Source organism: Fringilla coelebs, assembly GCF_963513975.1.
Source record: "Fringilla coelebs genome assembly, chromosome: 1".
Lineage (NCBI taxonomy): Eukaryota > Metazoa > Chordata > Aves > Passeriformes > Fringillidae > Fringilla > Fringilla coelebs.
In genome coordinates this window covers 96,321,131-96,343,874 of record NC_140028.1, presented here as the reverse complement: position 1 = coordinate 96,343,874, position 22,744 = coordinate 96,321,131, and the positions used below count along the sequence as shown (strand labels likewise).

The 22,744-nt window shown below is 38.1% G+C and overlaps 1 protein-coding gene across 1 annotated transcript in view; it reads right to left on the bottom strand.

Annotated features, from left to right (window-relative positions):
* Window positions 1–22,744, bottom strand: part of ADCY1 (adenylate cyclase 1) — a gene marked incomplete at both ends in the record, with an annotated part of 143,433 nt that overhangs the window by 100,546 nt on the left and 20,143 nt on the right. Inside the window, one exon of the mRNA XM_084226822.1 lies at window positions 1,212–1,361. Coding sequence (XP_084082948.1) covers window positions 1,212–1,361 — 150 coding nt within the window. The remainder of the gene's footprint in view (window positions 1–1,211; window positions 1,362–22,744) is intronic.

The following is a 22,744-nucleotide window of genomic DNA, read 5'->3' as shown; positions in this document are numbered from 1 at the left end:
TTAAGCTATGACGGGTTTAAGCTATAAAAGACAAAGATTGTTGTCTTTTTCCCAACCTGGAAATGAAACTTGAGATAATTTTAGTAAGGAGATAATATAAAAAGGGATCTTTATTTGAAGGCCTTCAGGGGCAGTTATGGAAAAATGTCCACAAAAGCCCACCCACTCTCTCTCAGGGGTGAGTACATTTTTACAGGTTAGTACAATGGATAAAAAACACCAATTAGGAGGGCAAGTGGTGATGCCACTTCTCTGGAGCACCCCTTCAGCACTAGTTGTACTTTGTCCATGAGATGTATCTGGAAGAGTTGTTTTGAGCCTTGGTTCCCAGGAAGAACCAAGATAGCATGGAGCCTTCTACCCCCCAGGGCTTGGAGCTCTGGAATTTGTTTTGTCTTTCTGCTTAGGGAAAAGCCATCAAAAATTACTGGGAAAACCAGCTACTAATACAATAGGTGACATAGTTACAAATATATGTATGAAGAATACAGAGAACATATAGAGGAAAAAAAAAAGGGAAAACCCAAATGGCATCAAGATCTGTGAGTAACAACAGCAAGGTCCACAATAAAGCATTTTCTTTGTCTATTGTTTCCAAAAATGCTTGGAAGGCTGACTGATAAAATTGTATGAAATAAATTATCAAATAACTCTGGTTATTTTTGAGAAGAGATACTGACTGCTATTACAGTTATTCTTATTATTAGTTGCACAAAAATATAATATATTCATTCTTGTTATCAATTATACTTATTCAGTTACCAGTAGAGCTCCTTGTGCCCAAAATGTGGACTTTTTTTATCGGTGTCATGAAGGCAGGCAGGTTATAGAACACTCAGCGAGAAGCAAAGTATTACAGTGCATCTAACACCCACCCAAAAACATCCACACAGATAAATAACCACAATCTTATATTACAAAGGTACGTTGGCTTTGACTCAGCCCTAAAATAGATCCCCTCTGGCACTGGAGCTGACAGGAGCTGTGGAGTCAGCCTGTACCTTCTCTGAGCTCTGCAGATGAAGAGTGAAAAGTGTGCATCCTCTGGGGAGGAAGACCTGCAGCAGATGGGGGAAGGCAGCCCTTCCTATGCAATGGAAATGCACACATGCCCTAGCATACATTTGGCAGCAATGTCCTAACCTGTGGTTGACATAACTACAGTCATCTCAGGAGAAACAGAGAAAAATAAATAAGGCTTAGAAACTGACCTGTTTTTCATTTTCATCCTCCAGTCTCAGCCTGTCCTCAATGCAGTTCCTGGCCTGAAGGAACGCCTTCCTCTGGGCCCTTTCTGTCAAAATCCTCACAAAGACCCCATACAAATTTACACTGACAAAAAGGATTGCATTGGCCACAAGCTGTAAGAAAGAAAGAAAAATAAATGAATATTTTAAAATACAGATTTTTATTTTACATTTCTGCTCAGCAGAGATATATTAAAAAGACTTGTTGAAAACTGTGCCTTGCTAGCCACATCAGTGATACCCCTTCCTGCAGTGAAACAATTACAGCAGCTATCACAAATCTGGAAAAGCAATATTGCATAATTGAGAATTTTGCATCTGCTGGAGTTAATTTCTTTTAGCTTGTCATCTTCATTCATCATCATTTCCTTCATCAGCCCATTGGCAGAACTGTCCATCTAATAAGGAGAGCAATATCATACCCTGAAATACCCTGAAAACTGAAATAATTTTCTTATGCCTTTGTAAAGTAAAGATATTGTCCCTTTTTTTAATAGTGGAGAAGACAGGGACTGATCAACCTGTGACAGCAAAAAATGTGTGCCTAGGTATCCCAAGCTTTCATACTGCGTAGTTTGCATTTGGAAAATCTGATTATCTTTCCCTATCCACTGTTAGCAACCATATTTGAGAAATCATCCAAAATATCATGGAGATGCTATCTTGCAGCAGATCTCTCAGAACAGTGGGAGGAAATGAAAGACTCATTCTGGGTCAGTTTTACAGACCTTCATGGATTCACAAGTCCTCTAACTTTTACCTTCAAACCTGGTTGTTGTTAATTAACAGGACATCAACAACAAATTCCCTGCAAATGTTCTCACCAGCACAAAATCCAAAGATAACCTGTCACAATAAAGAAGCTGTGCCTAGTGGTACTTTTCTCCTCAGTTATCAAGAAATAAACAATTTTCTCACAAGAGCTAAGAGCAGTGAAGCATGCTGTTATAGCTTCCTCCCAAGAATGGCAAAATGCAGGTTGATCTGCATTCGGATGAATTTTAACCTCACAATCTCATACACCACTTACTTATATGCTGCTCCAGATGACAATACAGATAGTAAAACTTTGAAGATGAAATGCAGTACATGAGCATATTATTTCATGACACAGGCTGAGCATAAATAGTCTGCAATTCCCACTCTGCTTCATTTTGCTTGATCACACTGAACGGTTTGAGGAATATCAATTTTTTATCACAAGTTAACACCTACTAAAATGAAATAACTGTAGAAATTCCAGTGAAATCCTATTTTTAGAGACATTAATATGACCACGCTCACCTTATCCTTGCATTTTATCACACCAAAGTGTAGTGACAACAGTGTATTTTAAAGCTAATTCTTCAAGTGCAATGGTATAAAAATAGAAAGGATTTTTAAAGGTTGTATTCAAAGACAGTGAAGAGAGCCCACAGAATGAACAGAGCTGACAGGTACAGACAGTGCAACTACTTGACACTGTCCATATACAAAACAGCTGGTAATAACACAGGGTGAAAAGCTATCTTTTTGTGCTGACATCAGAGTGGCTCAACACATAAATAATTGCCTCTGCAGACAATAAAAAAAAAGTCAATCTAGTTTTTGGATTTCAACTGCAAGCAGTAAAAGACCATATATTGTAACAATCTGACAATTGTTCTGGGACTATCATCATGATTTCACTCAAGCAACAGTGATCACCTGGTCTAGGGGTAATCAGTAGGTGGGTTCCTGCTACTTTCAGGCTCAGCAGGGCAAGTAATTTTCTGACATGCTTTGAAAAGTTTAAGATGAAACAGAGGCTTAGCTGTCAGCTCTGGCCTGCAGGGAATCAGGAAAGTGATAAAGCAAGTAAAAGATTCATAGATTTCAAAATGTGAGAAAAGAAAGTAGGGCAGATTGTCTCCTGAGGTAAGAGTTCCTTTCCTCCACAACCTGTTTCTACTTAATTACTATTTTTCCCCCAATTGCAAGGAAATACTAGTCTTTCTCTCTAGGTTTCTCAAATGTGTGCCATTTTCCATCCTTTCATTTTAATATCTACCTTTTTACCTACACACATATATACATACATATATTTTTAATATATACATATATATATATACCATGCATTATGTCCCATAATTCCAGGAAAGATTGTGAGACTTGCTGTTAAAACTAAGGAACATTGAAAAGGTACTAAGGCATTCAGAACTGCTGAAATATCAAGGATTTTCATTTTAGGTCATTCCTACATTATTTACTATACTACTGCTTAGTGCTCTTCAGGTTTCACCATCACTTTCTATTTAGAGAACTACCAAAAAACTATTTCACTTGCTGCAACACAAAATGGTCCAAAGATAATTTTATGCTGCAAACTTTAAAACAATGTTATTCTTTCAATCCATAATGAGATTACAGGTCAGCCAGAATAAAAAAGGGTTATCAGGGTCATGAAAGCATGTTTCCAAAATTATTTTTAGTCACTGTCAGGGAATCTTGCATCTGCACTCTGCCTATTGCAGCACTTCAGTATGAACATTCTGAGCTTTAAGATTCTCTGGTCCTTAGTTGGTTACGCTCCCTGCCAGCGGATGAATTCTGGCATCGTTACTTGTGTGAGGGTGCTAGCAAAGGCAGACTTCCAATATCTTTATGGGCTACCTAGAGGCTGGAACACCCAGCAGCTGTTACAACTAAATGTCTGCCTCTCTCTTGTTTATTTCTCCATTGGTTTTTTTGGGCCTCAGCTTACTTTTGGAAGGGAACTTGAACAGCGCAATACAGCAACACCCATCAAGGAGTGAGCAAATAATTCTAGCAGTAGACATATGTAACACGTGTATGCATACACAGAGCTTGAGGAGTTTAATTAAAGATCTCCTTTTTATCCCCCAGATTCATCTCCCTCTTCTTGAGTCTCCCACAGGATTATTTGAGAAACTCTGAAGAGTATTTTGAAACTTTTTTCCCTGTTCCAGATAGGATTTATTCTCTCCTTTTTCCTTCAAAGCAAGAATGCTCATGTGTGCTTTCATGGGTTCACTTGCTCTTTCTCAATTAAATGGTGAAAAATTCTTCTACATATTATTATTTTTCTTTTGAGAGGACTCTATTTACTTAGCAGACATTCTGTTCTCAGGTTAAGAGTTGCATAGCAGATGGTTCAAAATTAAAGCTGGTTTTCACTGCCCAGTAGCCTTCTGTTTGTACTACAAAATTATCTCAGAAAAATATGTCTGTTTCAGAAAGATCTAAGTGACTTCTGGATCACAGAAAACCTTTTTACAAAGTAGTATTCATATGTATGGTTATTGAAGTGCCCAAAGAGTCATAGGCTAAATAATAAAAAAAGGAAACTTGAAGAGACTCCCTCAGAATTTCATTGTGCTTTCTAAAGGTGGACTTGTGGTGTAAGTAGGACTTCAATAGTTACCACTCCCAGGGTTATAATTTAGTAGCTAATATCAATATTTCATTTATTCTCAGAAGCATGAGTTCACATAACAAGTCATGAAATGGAGTGGAACATGTAGGAGATATGGCCAACATTTCCATATGAAAATCAAAATTTGCTGGAAATGGAAAGATCAATGCAATTTCTGTGTATCTTAATCCTTAAATACTTGATGGGAGGTATGGTATGTCTAAACTCTACTTCCAGGTTTCTCCATTAATTGAATTTTACTGCAAGTGATTTCTGTGCCACTATTGTTGTTCCTGTTAAGATAATACAATATTTCCTCATTCTGTCAAAATACTTTGACAATGTAACATTTACTCATTTTGTCAAAATACTTTGAGATACATCAATGCAATGCGTTACTTTAAAATATGAATGTCTGTTGTGAGGAATGTCTCTAAAGAAGGAGTTGTGAACAGCTTACAAAAGTGAGTTAGTGCTTCTATCACTAAAAACCTTGAAAAGCAAGGCAAGACTGCTCTTTATGAAAATTGTCGGTATCATGAAAAAGAGTTTAAACAAAAGGAGCTTCTCCTGTTATGGAAAATACTAGCATTAGAGCAGTGCTTTATTTACAGTGCTAGACTGTACAGAGGAGAATGCACAACCAGCTCTTGATTCTGACATGGTGTCGTTAAGTTTAGAAATTCATTTAGTCAACTCACTTTGAAATGTTTTGAGCATGCTTAATTACTAAATCTGCTCCCTCTGATTGCTGAAGCAGTGTAAGAGAGGAGAGAGAACTTCTCCCTAGTTCCTGACAGTTTCCAAAAAAGAACACCCTCCTACCAGAGGAGGCAGCTGAACATTTTTTCTCCAAATAAATATATTCCCATTTTGAATAAATATCCCTCTATTATTTTGGTAAAGTTTTGGTTCCAGCTGGCTTATGTCATACGCTAAGGAAATGCTGTTCTGCTGTGCCATTCACATGGTTTCTGCATTCATTTGTAACCTCCTGAATCTACAGCATACTCTAAAAGGAGATAAGTGAACAGTTATTTCAGTGACAATGAGTGCAGGAGTCACTGTTAAGGAAAAGACAGCAGCACTGGGATGTCTGTACAGGTAAAGAGAAATTATTACTCTGTCAAGGATGCTAAGCACACTAACCACAGCCCATTTTTCTCAAGTGTGGACACACAATGTGTAATTGCAGAAATCCACTTTGTGTCTCCCCCTTTGTTTGTGTACCCATTTGACCAAAGTAAAAGACACAATTTAAAAAAAAATATTGTTTAAAGTACATGCCATACACCTTTGTAAAAAAGTTCCCTCTACAAAAGCAGAGTCACTGAGAGCCATCAAACACACCAGTCTTAAAAATTTCACTTGTTAAATTGTTCTCCAAAGGACATGCCCTTTTAGCTTGGAAGCATGCTCTGGAGAAAAGTTAGTGCACCTCCCTCCCACAATATAGACTGTTGGCTGTTTATCCTGCCCAAAGCATTTACCTCTGAGATTAGGTAGCAGAGACTTATGATGGAAAAGCAGAAGTGGAGCTGATTGAATCATAAATTTTGAATCCTAAACCTCATACAGCACAGAAACTTAAAATAATTCTGATAAATGTAACTATGATTATGCAAGATACCAAATATTTATTGCGATGAAGTTGCAGAATGGCAGCTTTCTCCTAATCAATACCCTCACTCAAGTGTATGATGTGAATCTATGACATCAATTTTGGCCTCTTTTTTTGAGATTCTTAAATTTTGTGCATTTCTTAGGGAATTTCGGAAAGGAACTCACAATTCCATCATTTATACTGTTCCCAATAGCAATAAATTAAATCTTGTTTTGATGTATCAAGACTTCTGGGTTTGGATTGGGGGCTTTTTGTTGTTTGTTTTTTGTTGGTTTGGGGGTTTTATTTGGTTTTTGTTTGGTTGGGTTTTTTTGTGGTTTGTTTTTTTTTGGGGGGTTGTTTCATTTTGTTATTTTATTGTTAGAAAGACAGAAAGCACCAGTTATGCACAAGAACTTTTGTTCTTTTCTGCTTTTTTAATGAAGAAAGAAAGCTGATTTTAGGGAATTTTAAAAATACTATACAAAAGACTTACAGGTAACCTATAATAGAGCACTGATATATGAAGTTTTAGATAAAAGAAATAAAGGACTGGATGGAAAATACAGGCTGAAATACCTTTAAGTATAACTTCAAACTAAATTACTTCAAACTTTTTCAAATAATGAATGATTTCATAAAAGCTGTACTTCTGGGGGGAAAAAAAAAAAGACCAAAGCACACAGCAATATTCTTTAACAAATGGCTGGCAAAATTGCAACAGTACTGTTTGAAACTTCCCAATGGTAAGCACTGGGCTGTTGTACTTCAGATATAAAAAGAAAAATAAATTAAAAAATGGTATTATTTGTCTCCATCTGATCCCTGTTTTTTTGTATGTCACGTGTACCTATGGATACACATGTGTGTTACTGACATCATGTGAACAATATTAGTTATTTCTCTTGGTCTCATATTTGTATGCACAAGCCCAACTGATGTTAGTACGAACAATCTTCCCATACATCAAACTAGAACTTCAGACAGATACCTGGAGGTTACTTCCAGATAAAGCAAAAACTCTCTCCAAAGCCCACAGAAGTGGCGCCATTCAAAAAAAAAAAAAAATCTGAAGAATATTACCTGTGAAAAAAAATTTTCTAATCATCCATATTACTTTCTGTGTATACAGGAGGAACTGGCTTTCCACAGTTTTTCAGTATATGAGAGGCTATGAATGCCTCTCAGAGAAGATATGACAGGTGTGATACCTCAGCTATAGCTTTCTCTTGCTCTCATTGTGTACTGCACTCTGGATTGTAACAGGTTCACAGAACACACACCCTAAACACAGTGATAATATGGTCTCAGTCACTTCCATCTGTGGAAAGATGAAACAATGAGCTACCCAGAAAAGCACCAAGATATTCTTGCCTTATGTATCACATCCCATGTATTTCTTAGTCCTGAGAAGACACAGGCAAATGTTACTGACATGGTTTAGGAATGGTATTCCTCAATTTAGTGTTCTCGCCAAAACACTCCAAAACATGCAAAGATACTCCAAGCCATGTGCAAACTCTCTCACTCCCTCCTTCCCCTCCCGTCCTCCTGCAGCAGCTGGAGAGGAGAACTGGAGGGACAAAAAGCAAAGATCATTGGTGGAGACAGGAACAATTTACCAGAAACAGCAATGCAATAAGCATGGTAACAGCAGCAATATCACTGACAGAGGGCAGAGGAGAGACAAATGGTTCAGACACAATTGTTCACCACCAGCAATACCTTGAGCATGGGAATACTCCTGCCCCTGGCAATGATGGGAGGTAGCATAGGATAACCTCTTGTGGCTACTGCAAACATTAACCCTTTCCCAGCTGGAACCAGGGCAGTTACATATACTTCTTTCCTGATTTAGCTGTTTCATCCTTTTGCAGTGTATTTTAAGCCATCATAGAACAAATAAGCCCTCAGTTCTTCAGTATACTGGAAGTGTACTAGTATACACTTCTTTACACTGGGAAGTCGGCTATGGGTTTGGGGTTTTTGGACGTTGCAATTGCTCCCAAACATGATGAATAGCTATTATCTATCACAAAATACTTGGAATATGTTGCCAAAGCCATTTCAAATAATTTCTATAGAAATGGTGGCCTATATTTTTATTTATTTATGCATGTGATTAACTTCACAGAGTCCAAGTCTGAAGTCTGAATAGCCTCTGAAGCTATTCTACATCAACCCAAATTCTCAGCTTTCTCCCCTTTTCTTATTAGTTAGTATAATGCTATGTTTTGCTATTAGAGCATAGTGCAGCAATCTGTTGTCCAAAATTTATTTGCATTTCCTATATGGAACACACGGTTCCTTTCTCCCATAATAATCAATTTTTTTTTTTTTTAAGCTGCAGTAACTAAATGCATCAAGATTGTGGGGTTATACAATCCAAGCTGGTTTGAAACCTTTAGTGGTACCATAGTTGCTAGGTGACTGGACCTTCAGATCATAAGTGAAGGTTTTTTTTCATTTGAGTCCTGTGCATGGTTGAGAAACAGCAGGCAGTGGCCTCAGTCTGGCGCCTGGCTGCTGCAGACAGGAAGCATTTCTTATCTAGAGTACAGCTCTTAGACTACAGGTGCAGAATGAGGCCATGGTTTCAGTTCAGCAAGGGCAGACACATTTTCAGATTTTCAGTAACACCCCAAAGAGGATGACTGCGCAGTCGGAGTGGGACAGCCTCTCCCCCCGGGCTCCGTGCACCCTTCGCAGCCCATTGCTGGGGCAGAGGGCTATTCTGCCAGCCAGTGATAGAGCTGGTGACAAAACATGGGTTTTCTGAGTCTGAGCTCCGTTCTCTAGCTCCATTCAAGCTTGGACTTGTCAAGCCTGGGAGCTGTGCTGCTGGGGATGAAATACTCTCCCCAGGCTTACTCTGTGTGCTGCACAGCCCCTGAACCATCTACCTGGTACTGAAATGGTGCTCTGTGCCGTACACAGGCTATTTCCAAAGAGGACCTGAGTTTGGCAACTGGAAAGTTGGGTGCATAAAAGCTGGGAAATGCAACATCAATCCCTAAAACCTATAAGCCTTTTTTGAATTTAGCTTCATGGTACTTTTTCATGGTCTGGGAGACAGCCATGGATACAATCAGGTTCCCAAGTCTGCGTGAGTCAGTTAGGTATAATCACAGACATATCACAGATGAGAAAATTAACACAGATTCAACTCAAGAAATTGTCCAAATATTACCCTGTAATGAAGTCATCATTGAGAAATCATGCTGAAATGCATTACTTAAGATCCTATATAACAAATTCAATTAATTTTTGGTGACCCAAGCAGCGTCAGGTATACAGTCCCATATCAAGTATGGAACTTCACATTTATTTCGTGCCACTAAAAAAAGTTTGCTCCCAAAATGTCCAGAAGTATACGGAAGTCTTCTAACAAATTACATCGAAATTAAATTGAATGACTAAACTATGAGGACTTGGTTCTCCCTCACTGGTGAAACACCTGGTCCTTTACCAGATGAATGGAGCCAGATGGAGATAAAGGAAGGAAAAAGCGCATGTCCTGTTGCCCTGGCTGTCTGTGCACTGTTAAAATGAAAACATGACTGCATCAGTACTAAACTGATCTCAGTCAGTTTCCCCTCGCACCAAAAAGATTGCCTGCTAGATCTGACAATTGTCCTCTTGTATCACTTTTTTTGGTCTCCATGCAGACATTTGATGCAGTTGGTGAATGATGTCACTTCTGGTCAATTGTCCTGAAAAGATGAAAGTGCTTGCCTTGAGGAAATCATGTTCTATTACACAGAGCCCAGTTACTTTTCTCCCCATTGTGCTTTACAACTCGCAAGAGCTGTCTTTACAGATAATACAATTTTCACTCTGCAGGGTCATTTAAGCTACACTGTCTTCTGTCAGTGATGGCATTTGAGAGCTTTAATACTGTCAGAGAGCTTTAATACTGCAGCTTAAGAAGAGATGGAGAATGTTAGCCATTTTCTTGTTCAACTTTGAAAATTATTTTTGCAATGAGAAGCCAGCTATACCATCCATATGTCACTAAGAAACTGATTAAACAAGGGATTAATAGGAGATTTAACAAAACAAATTCTGGTCACATTTGCACCTGATGGACAGATTGATTAAGACCACAAGAGAATATTCCTCAGTTTAATTATTGTAATTAACAATTTAATCAGCCAGTCGATTTTTTTCAAGAGAAGCCAAATAAATTCTAAAGGTTTAGAATCAAAGGATCAAATCCTACTGATTTTCAGTTACTGCTCCTAAAAATCAAGTTTATTGCTGGAACCTCTGTATGGTAATGATTAAAAATAATCTGTGTGTGCTATAAAATGGAGGCATGATTCCATGGTTGGGAGTTTGGGTAGCATTCTAGATGGATTCATCCAAACCTCATTGCTAGATCAGGACCTTAGAAATAACAGTGTGCCAATTTTGTGAGCAACAGAGTGTTTTGAAAGACATATCATAAGGGCACAAGACTTATATCTTAAGAATTTAAATAAATAAAATAATAATAATAGTTTAAATAAATAAATTCTTGCATTACACAATTGTCTTGTTGTGTGTACATGTTCTGGTTCTGTTTTAATGCAACATCATTCAAATGCAAAAAAAAAAGATTCTGGGAAAAAGTCAGAATATTGTGAATGCCAGTTATATAAAAACACAGAGTTGAACTGTGGAAATAAATTAAAGTATTAACTCAAAAACTTGAAGGTGTAACAGGATATAAATCAAGGGTGTTTTTAGGAGAAAAGAGCATGAAATGGCAGAAAATGCAAAATAAAGAAAGGAAAAAATAAAACAATGAGATGGAACTGAAGCATACCTAACCTGAATAGAAAAGTAGAAGAAAATTAAGGGGGCTAAAATGAGAAATATGCCAAATTAGCACAGTCTTTAAGACTGTGCTATTTTTTCTTTTTCTTTTGTTTGATGTGGTTTATTTCCCTATTTTAATTTTTTTTTTTTTTGTCGATGTCATATTTTGGTCTGCCTTGTAAGAGAGGGGTTTGGGCTATCCTTTGTTTAAATGAAAGAAACAAGTAACGATCACAGGATTCTATTCTTTGAATTCTGAACAAGATGCCTTTCTGATTTGGTTTACTTGGGCTTCTATAGCTATCAAAATACCCAAGCTTCATTTTATTTCCTCCTGCTTAAAAACTCTCTGGTGGGTCCCTTTTCTGCTCTGAATGTCTTTTCAGTTCTGGTTAGCTTAAGGTTGTCCATCAAATTAAGATTGTACGATCTTAAGAGAAATGGTGCTATTTCCACATACATATTATGAAAGATTGCAAATAGCAGAATTTTGTGCCCTGGAAAAGACATCAGTGGCATTTAACTGAGTTATTGAGTATTCTGAGTATTTCTTTTTCTGCTCCAAAATAAATGAGAAAGGAGAGATAATAGGTTAAGCCCCAAAGCAAACCGTTCAGTGGTAACAAAATAGTAAAAGTCAATTGTAACTACTGTAATATGTCATATTATGTCATATTATGTCATATTATGTCATACTATATCTTCCTTAACTCTACACAAATCCCCTCATGCTGATTGCCCTCTTTATTGCACAAATAAAGAAAGAAATAATAAGTTTAGAATAGGACATGTACTCTACAGTGCTGCTGTACTTTTGCCTTCTTTTGGTACTGGGTCTGCTTGTTGTCTGACCTCAAAGCTGCAGAATAAATCCAGGACTGTGTTTGGTTACGTTTACAACAGCAAGCAAAATGCCCAGTGGGTGTGCAGCTGGAAAGAGGAGGTGCTCAGGATGCCCACAATAGGTGCACTTTGGAAGAGGTTCCTTTGGAGCAGCTCTAGTTTGCCCAGTTTCCACTGCAGTCTCTGCTATTAAAGACACATGATGCATTACCAGAATACAGACAAGAGATTTGGCTTTTTCTTCACTCCCACCCCCTTCCAATACAGCAAGAAATAGATATCACTTTTTAAAAGATCCACTGCCCCACGAGTCTCAAAGGACTTGTATCATAAAGACTGCACAGGTAGAGAAAAAAGATGCCACATCACAAAGCTATGTGCTGAATCATGCTAATGTAAATGTGTTTAGGAGGAGCTCATAATAAAAGCAAATATGATACTGTTGGCTATATTATGTGTGTGTGAGAAACCTACAATATACAGAAGGGTCTGAGAGATGTCAATTACTCCATGACAAAGCCTTGATGCCTAAAGGAAGATTAAAATACTTCTTACCTAGTCATCCAAAAACTTGTCAACCATTTTAATATTTTCTAATGTCTGCTGATGGCAGTAGATTCCTGAAATAAGTAGTTCCTAAATCATTATATGACGACACCAGAAACAATCCTGGAAATTACAAGTGTGCAATAGGGGATTTAGAAAAGGTATGTGATACTGAAGTAAAGATTCATTATAATTCTGCAGACATTTAGAATATTTTAGACCAGAAATCTAAATAAGTAAATATCATTTCACAGTAAATAAAAGACTCTCAATTTTTTCTTTTTTCCTTTTCTTTCTGTACTTAAGAATAAAAATATATGTGAATCATACATTCTTGCAGCAACTGCATATTATTTACAATATTTTTAGGACACTGAAAAGAATTTTGCATATTAGATTATTATAACGAAGACTCTGCTTTACTGTTGTCATTAATAGACTGGTTTTATGTATACTTTGAAGTGTAATTAAAAATAATTTAAAAAATGTGTTATGCCAAAACCTTCAAAAATTTTCTTGTGTGATTGTCCAAATGGTCTGACAAATTATCCACGTTAACAGTCCATGAACCCTTCTGTGAGAGATGCTAATTTACACAGATTCATAAGTGATAGTTCTCCTGCCTTCAGAACTAAATACCAGTGATCTGATTCTAATTTCCTCAATAAAATCCCCGGAAGTACTTCTTAAAAGAGCATCAAACATTGAATCATGCAGTACCTGAAAGTTGAGGAGATAGTGTAAGTTTGGTGAAGACCCTTAAAAACTGGAGGTGTTGAATCAGTGATTTTGAAACAGGATGAGTTTTTGCAAACAGGATGAACATCAAAGAAATAAAAGATGAGTGAAAACAAAACAAAAGAAGAGGGGAATTTTGACAAGGTGGAAAACCACATAGCTCAAGAATCCACATCCTTAGCAGATGAAGTAGCAACAGATTACTTAGAGCAAGAAAAGCTGCAGGGAGAAACAATGAAGCAAATTAATCAATAAAACCAATAGCTTGAACAAGTTAAGTTCCATCTAAACAGTGTAGAAAGTAGGTAGTCAGACCAAATGGGATGAATTAAAACCAACTAAGAAACATCATATTAGAAGGCAGAAGTGGCTATTACTATTGGTTTTATATAGGAAAAAGTGACAAAAAATAGGAAGAACAACTGAATCTGTAGGAAAAGCACAGTCAGGGAAAAGGTAATGCAATGCTTACAGGAAAGTTGTGTCTGTGAATATGAAGTCTGTCTCTGCAGTATTTTTATTTAAAAATTAATCTGAACTAACACTAGTACAAATCACAGGGTTACTACTTCTGTTCACTTTTAGGCATCTCCAGCAACTTCTAGCTCCATCTAGAAGTTGGAGTATCTAAGTCTAAATGCCAGCTAAAACACTAGTCAGAGATGAAATCCATGATGTTCACACAAAGCTCTGTCAATTTTAGGGATATAACCCTACGCTTTACATTACATAAATAACAATTGTCTCAGTGCAATTCCTCTTAATAAAACCCCAAATGCATAGTCTATAATCAACTAAATAGTCTATAATAAACTAAATTTTGACAGTAGTCACTTCACATGATCTGGTTCATGTTTGTGTCTACACGAAAGCCAGAATGATAGCAGGCTTTCTGCTTTAATAGCTTAGGTTTCCACACTGTGTTCTAAAGATTTAGTTATTATAGCTATATTATTATTGCCAGGCTAGCTACATGTCTCTAACATTTTGAAAGTTATTTTAAATTCTGGCTTTTATTATGTTGCATTCGCTACGTTGCCTTGCTTTGGCATGTTGAAAAAAACCCCAAACACATTTATTTAAAAGAGGAAAATTTCTATATTGAGTAACTAATGAGTCTGTTTTGATATAATTAACTAAGCACAAGAACTAACATTCAAGTTTTAGAGAGAACTCTAAATAACTTTATTCCTGTTAATATGTCTGTCATTGTGTTCAGATTACATAAATTATCTACAATTCCACCCCTAAAGACCTGCGCTAATATTAATATTAAGTGAGATATATGTCCATAGTAAGGCATTGTGTTATAAATTCAGTGCAGAAAATACACCAAGTAATTACATTTTTGCCTGCCTAAATTTCCCCTGTAGGGTCAGTGGATAGTAGGAACCTGCCAGCTGTTAAGCAGCTACTGTGTTTCACCTCAAGTAGCAGCTTTTCAGCAATGCACCAGGCAAAACAACTCCTCTAAATCTCAAGTCTCAATGCTATCAAATGGACCAACATATCTAACTCATCACCTGTACAACTGCACAATTAATGAAACCTAGTGGTTGCTGCCTCCAGTAATACATTGTGCACTACCAACTTACAATGGCCATCCTTTGAGGCAGGGAACACCACCAGTTCTCTGGGGGTTTCTTAGTAAGCAGTGAATGCACAATGTGGCATAGCATTTTCAGGAATCAAAACAAGACTACTGATAGAAGTAAGGTACAAGTGGAACAATAATCTGATCTAGCAAAGCAACATTTTAGCAAAAATGAATGCGTTTATTTAGGGACTTATGACTTTGCACCGTCAAGAGAGCCAGTCGCCAACCGCCTTCAAAGGTGCATGTCAAAAGGTTGAACACTGCTTTATGTCTCCTGAGAACAACACAGTGCTACAAAGATAACACCTGAGCTCTGAAAAACTCTATCCTTGAAAATGCAGTCTCTCTGCCCAAGAGACCTGAGACTCTCTCTTATGCGGGTTTATCCTTCCAGGCGCAGTGCGGTGCTCATTTTGCTTCTGGTTTCAGTGTTTGAACAGATTCTTGAAGCTGTGTGCTTCATCCTCATTAGTACTGCTATGAGCACAGGAAATGGGGAGTGAGTCGGGGGAGGCACAAAGGCAATGTGAGCCAGCTGAAGCAGAGACTGCCCTGATGCTACTTTCTGCTTACTCCTTCTGCTGTCCTCAGTCAGCAATCACAAGTTTAACAGGCTTGGAGAACTCACCTGACTAAAAAAAACCCACTATGTACAAATAATCTTATTTTTCAAAGTTGTACCCCTTGAGGGATCACATTCTTTTCAACAGTAAGCAACATGAAAATCACCACTGCATGAAAATATGTTCCAGCTAAACAAAATGAATTAAGCAAGATGCCACAGATATTGCTATTGAATCATAAAATGTTGGCCATGGTTATTTCCACAGGGAGGCTGGTAACAGCGATGAAGATGCTGACTTTAAAGATCATGTGTTTAAGTTAGTTGCAGCAGTAAAAGAACCTAGAAAAGGGCTTCAAACATCTGGTTTATTTAACAGTACAGATGCAAAATAGAAGAGTGGAATAAATAGCCTTTGCTAAGCCTCAGCTCTATCTATCCTCTTCAGGAGAATAGTCAGGAGTATCTTGAATCAATAATAAACCTACATTCTGAACCTGGCAGGGATTTCTTAGACATGTGGTTCCCTGACCACACAGCTTTCATCCATGCTGACCAAGTAGAAAAAGGTATGGCAGGTAAATACCTCCAGTCTCCAAAGAGACACCAATTACGGACTAAGCACAGTAACTGTCTCCTGCTACCATGTTGTCTATGGACTAGGAAAGTTTTGTATCAACTGCACTGGATCTACATTCTGAAAAGCTCTAAAGGCTCTCTGTAAAGATCATAATATGCAGGAATCACAGACTCACAGAATGGAAAACAGTTAACTACAAAGAGAATGAGCAATTTGTATCAGAGGCCCAGTCTGAATGCTACAATGGAAAGCTTTGGGAAATGACTTGGAACTAAGGGTACAAGGGAGAAAAACTTAGATTTCCTTACAAAAATGTAGATGGGAAGGAAGCTCCAAGAAGAATGTTAAGTTCTTTTTTTCTGGGAGATTTCTGTTGTTTTGTCCAAGTTTGTTTTTGTTTGTTTTGTCCTTTTATCCCTAGCTGAAAGCAAAGGGAATTTTATTACTGGCTTTCAACAGAGAATACAGTTGGGCCCAAAGTATTTGAAAGCTACAGAGACTAACATCAAGTCTGCAGTCATGAAGACACAAGTAAAAAAGTAAAAGAGATGGTTACAAACAAAAAATGTTCATGGCCATGCTCTAAGCATAGATGGACAGACAAGCAATAGACAGCCTGCCCACTCCTAAGACTTAAAGACAGGTGGACAAGAGCTCCCAACACAGCCAGCTGGGACACTGCCAGTTACCAGTGCTCTAATTTGAAAAAAAAAAAACCAAAAACAAACCAAAAACCAATCAGGTAACTAAAATCCAAAACCCATAAATCAACCATCCAATGTAGATGATGGAAACAGTATTAGTATGAGCCAGTTAGGAAATAGGGCAAGCCAGCCACCCCTTTCTAGGACTAACAGAACTGAGCAGAAGACCAGCTAACCGCAGTACATTCTGACAGACACCTAATGACTGCAGAGATCCCACAAAGAGTTAAGAAGTGAAACAGCCAAACCCACAACTCTCAGATGGAGTAATTCTTCACAAAAGATCAAAGTTCAAAATCAATGTTTTTAGCAGTTGCTTAAGGTTATAAGTATCATGCAGTATTTTGATGACATTTTTCTATTTAAATAAGCACCCCAGGAGAAGAGTACAAAAATCAAATGTCTCTTGCAAAGATATGTCACACAGTTCCAATTCAGCAATATTTAATTCGACTCCTGCAAAAGTTTTATTAAAAAAAAATCCTCACTTATTTCCACTTCTCCAGCTTTCTTCATCAAACAGCAGTTTGCTCTGAAAATTTTTACCATGCAGTGGCACTCTGGCAAACCTGGTGAGGAATTCAGATGTGTTGTGAAATAGAGCATGGCTTGGAACTACTAAGAATGCTAATGTCAGGTCCATCAACTGTGGCATTAAAGCTATTGCACAGGCTGTTGGCTGATCTGGGGATGCAGTAGTGGCTGATGCACACTGGTAGCTGAACACATCCAGCCTGTGTTGCACTACACAGTGCTTTGTACTGCCAACCTGATGTTTTCATGTGTACAAATATATGATAGACTCCTAAAATGCCACTGTGAGACACTACATGGGAAATTACCAATACTGACACCAAAAAGAAAACTGGGAGAAAGAATTTAAGCAAGCCTGTCAAGAGATTTGAAATAGCACAGTAGTAAATCCATAGGAGTGCAAATCCCTTTCATCCCATAGAGCTATCCCTTGTTACGGAGCTGGTTTTGGCTGTCGCCTTTCAAGCTGCGAAGGCCTAGACACTTCTCTGCAGAAATTAGAAGTTTGCCTGGGTATAATATGTGAATTAATAATTCTGAGTTATCTAAAATGGAAATTAGACTGCCAGATATGTTCCACTAATGATTCTTTTAAAGTCAGAACAGCATTTTCAGAAAAATTATTTCCTCACAAATGTAGGTCAGTCACTGTATTTCACTGATCAGATAACTGAAATATCTTAACCTACTTAAAGGAGTTAAAATTTAAACTTACTTCCAAAGTCATCCATTGCAAAGTGATATGTCGCTGTGTGACACTGTGTTCTGTGTATGTTATACATAAATGTATGTTTTATATATGTATATATACCTATACATTCATAACTCAAATTTAGCATGACATTCCAAATATTATCATAAAATCAAAACATATAAAATATAAACCATCAGTGCAATAGCCCTTGATTATGTCTAATTATTTTAATTGCAATTCAACCCAAATTTTCTTGCTGCCCTGCCATATTGCCCAATGTTTTACAGATTTCCAAGTAAGTGAGAGATGCTAATGCATTCATATACAATACATCTTGGCATGCTTTATTTGGTTTTCTATTTAAGTGCTTAGCCAATCCATGCAGCAATAGGAACACATGTAATATGTTAAGGTGAGTGTACATCATGATTCCCTACTCCTGCAAATGATTCTCACCTTCCTGGAAATATGCATGCTATGCTCCTAAATACAGATGGTGTTAATCAGAAAGGATTGAAATTTTTACAACAGGGTTCCACCATTTTTGTCAACATGTTTCTTTGTTCAGTATTAATAAAAAATAGGCAAAATACAGGCAGTGTTTGCCAAACTAGAAATAGAAGAGATGTAAATCTACAATTTTTACACAATTCTGCTTTAAACAAGCTTACTCAAAAATATACCCACTGCCAAGGGATTTATGATGCACGCACCATCAAACAAAGTCTAATTTTTATACAGCAACTATTCACTCATTCTAATGAACCACAACTCTTAAATTCTACCCTTGTTTCTAACAAAAGAAACCAGAGAATGTCTAGACAGGGTGAAGAGAGTAGTACTGCAGAATTGTCTACAGTGTGCTATCCACTTTTGAGGTTGTTGCATGTTGGTCCTTTAAAGAACTGCTGAACTAGAACAGAATACAATTCCCAGTGCAAAAACCTAAGTTCACAGAATATTGAAGATATGAGCTTGTTGGGTAGTCCTTGAAGCTGAACCACTACAGGACACAGACAGTATCTAACCCACCACTGACCTCCCATCTCAGGGGCAGTAATGACTGTGGTGAGTAATGTGGCACCATGGGCCTGATCACAGAACCACAGCATCATGGAATTACAGAATGGCTTGGATCGGAAGGGATGTTAAACATCTACTTTCAACCACTGCAGTGGGCAGGGAGACCTTTCACTAGACCAGGTTTCTCAGAACCCCCTCAAAACTGGATTTGAACACTTCTGGGAATTGTCCTAGTTTTGTTGAGTACAGGGTTAATTTTTTGCAGTAGCTGGGAGCAGGGCATTGCTGAGGGGGCATGGCCAGGACCCAAATGTTATTTGATACCACTTCCTGTCATTGCCAGGGGCAGGGGAAAGGGACTCTGGCTTCAGAGGAGAAACATGGTGGGTGAAACAGTTTAGTAATGTTTTATTTTGCATTAAATTATTTCTTTGTCTTATGTGTTTTGCTACTAATACTGTTGCTGTTCATTTTCTTACCTCATTGCTGTTTCCAGTAAGTTGTTCTTAGCTCAACTTATGATTCTTGCTTTATGTGCCTCACATTGGAGAGAAGGGGAAGGGGAGCAACTTGCGGTCTTTTTGGTGGAAGTACTAAATTGGAGAGTACCATTCCTAAACCATGACAGGCACCTACAGCTTCTGTAGCAATCTTGTTCCAGTCCCACACCCTCACAGTAAAGAATTTCTTCCTAACATCTAATCTAAGCTGGACTTTCTTCAGTTTAAAGCCATTGCCCCTCGTCCTATCGCTACAAGCCCTTGCAAAAAGTTTCTCTCCATCTTTCTTGTAGGCTCTGTTAAGGAACTGGAAGACTGAAATTAGTTTCCCCAGAAGCCTTCTCTTCTCCAATCCCAACTTTCTCAGCCTTTGCATAGGAGACACGCTCTATCCCTCTAATCATCTTGGGGGCCTCCTCTGGACTACTCAAAGGTCGATATCCTTCCTGTGCTGGGGACTCCAGAGCTGGGTGTTTTCTGTAGGTGAAGTTTCACCGGAGCAGAGCAGAGCAGAGAGGCAGAATCACCTCCCTCGGCATACTGGTCACACTGCTTTTGATGGAGCCGAGGATAGTCCTGCTCTGCCCTGCTCACCCTGCACTACCAGCACCACTGTGGCCAGTCTGCAAGGGGAATGACAGTTCATTTTAATTACTGAGCACATACAGTCATACATACATACACAGCACGTGGTCACTTGGTGGTGATTACGGGCAAGATTATCACAAAACCTCTAATTTCTTGCTATTTAATACGCAGAACCGTAGCTGCATCTAGTTTTGGCTGCTGTGGTAGATCAAAGTGCAAGATTTGCCACAACCTGAAAAAATTCCAAGGACTTGTATGAATTTCTTTGTCAGATTATCCCACTATGATGTAGAGAGAAGAGGAAAAGAGAAAAAAAGGAAGGGAGTGGGAACCAATTTCCAAAACCTGCTACCAGGAGTATAGATATCAGTAAAATATCTAGGAAAAAAGCTCTTTTGAAAACAACACTGAACATTGTGTTTAAAAACATGTGTTTGAAAAATATTGGCATTCAATGCCATGGTTTAGTTGAGGCTGTGTTAGGGCATGGGTTGGACTCAATGATCTTAAAGGTCTCTTCCAACCTAGTGATTCTTTGATTCTGGGATTCTGTGATTCACCCAATACTAGGCATGGTGAAGCAAGCACAAAATTGTGTGGGGTATATAGGCCATAAAATAAGAGTTTCTTTGATAGTTAAATGTATCATATTCTTGACCATAATCTCCATGATGGCAACTGCGATACAAAACTCTAGATATCCAAACACATATCCAAAGAATACTGACACACAAAGTACAGCTTCCAGTTCTCTAAGACATGAGTAAAGATCTCCCTCAGCTGTTGTGTTGAGGTTCACTTCATTCCAAACAGAAAACCAGCAGAGCACTGCGGTCATCCCCTAAATTAGATGGTTTATTGGATTCTTCCCTTACACCAGCCAGTTTGAGATCACCCTTCCTTCTTTCTGCTACAGTCCTTCTACACTCTATTTGGCCTCACTTTCTGCTGCATAAATCTTTGTGCTCAGGCAGCTGTAACCATTCCTGGAGCTGCAAAGAGAAGTTCTTTTCCTGGAACAGATCAGTGCCAGAGAGATACAGAAAATCCTTCAGCAAAACTATCAGTGCTCTGCTGAAGTGCTCACTGCCAAGAGCATACCTTCAGAGGAAGGTGAGGGACATGGTGTCATGGTGACTGATAAAAAAAAGGCACAGGAAGCTTTTAATTAGATGGAACAGTTCCTTCCTTCTGTGAAATCAGTTCCATTCTACATGTACCTTAAGGAAACATGGATGCCTTAATGATAGAAATACCATGATAATTTGTTATCATGGTATTTGCCTTAATACTTACTGTTTGCCATCAAGCACGAGGATAAGACATTTATCTGTGAGGGGGCAGAGATACCTAGGAAGAGTTAAGGACCATCTTCCTGGTTTTCACCAACACACCTCCCAGCTCAACAAAATACTGATGCACATCTTTGCTGGAGAATTTTTAAAATTTCTTTTATTAGTTTTTTGGGCAACAGTGCTGAAAAGATATCAAAATAAGGAGAGTAGAAGATTTTTGTGGGGATTGTATTTTTCTATCTGATTAAGGTCTGTCTGACCTTCTCTTCCCCTTTTATTTTTCTTCCTGGCATTTATTTGCATAGGGGTTACTTAATGAGGCGTGGTGCTACATACAGTCGAGTGGGACACAACTGAGGAACAGCCTCTATTTATTTTAAAATAATCTACAGTCCATGTTGTCTTTCCTCTATCATAGTTTGATAAACCTTCTGCTTTCAGGAGCATGCAGGTTCTAATGCTGCTTCCAAGTGGAGCCAAATAAAATTTTAGAATAATTTTTTCTCTTTTTTAAAGGGAAAACATTTTCATACCAACTTAACCTTCAGTTCCCACCATAGTGTCTGACTTTTTAGCACAAAAACTTAGCATGTACTTCTCATATGCTCTGTCTTCTGTCCATTTTTAATGCTCTGGAAATCCCTGGCCTGGATGCTGTATGGCTTGTGCTCATCGGTGTGATTAAGAACAAAAGAATAAGCTGTGCAGTTGCAATCACATGATAGCCCTGTCACAATCCCCCCTGGTAGAAAAGATAGTATTTATCTGTGTGATTCTGTTTGATAAAATATTTCTTTTCTCTCTGTATGACTTCAACAGCAAAAAAGATATTATTCTTGCTACTTAGCATATATCCAGAGAAAAAAGTCTTTAAAAATATTTTCAGTGCACTAATTCAGTGTATTCTGGGGATATTTGATAAATAGTTGCAATCAAACATGGAGCTAAAGTTGCTGGAACTGCGGGGGTAAGTGTACTCTGGGTCAGGGAATAAAGGTAAATGCTTCATTATGCAATGCATAATACCTTTCTCTCCTGTTTCAGTAGGGTCTCATCATGAATGAAGCACCTATCACTATGTTTTTACTATTGCTGCCTGAGCAAACATTTGCTCAGTTATGCCGGTACCATTTCTGTATACATGTCTGATTGTTTGGCACCAGGGTTCCCTGTCTTGACCTTTGAAACACACCATCTTACTATAGTCTAATAATTAACAAAGGCCAGTCACAAACTCAGTATTTCCACAGTGCACAGCTGGTGCTCATGTTCATATGGAGGGAATCACCAGGCTGTGGTGCTTACAGAGACACCTGTGGGGACGGCAGTGTGGCCCAAATGGCAATGCAGCATATATCCAATTTCAAAAATTGATGCCTAGGCTTAAAGGCTTAATTCTACCAAAGTCATGGGGAGTTCCATGATGAGGTGTCTTTTGGATGTTTTGGCCTAAGTGGATTCCACAAGCAAGCCATCTCCAGTGTGCAGTCCTG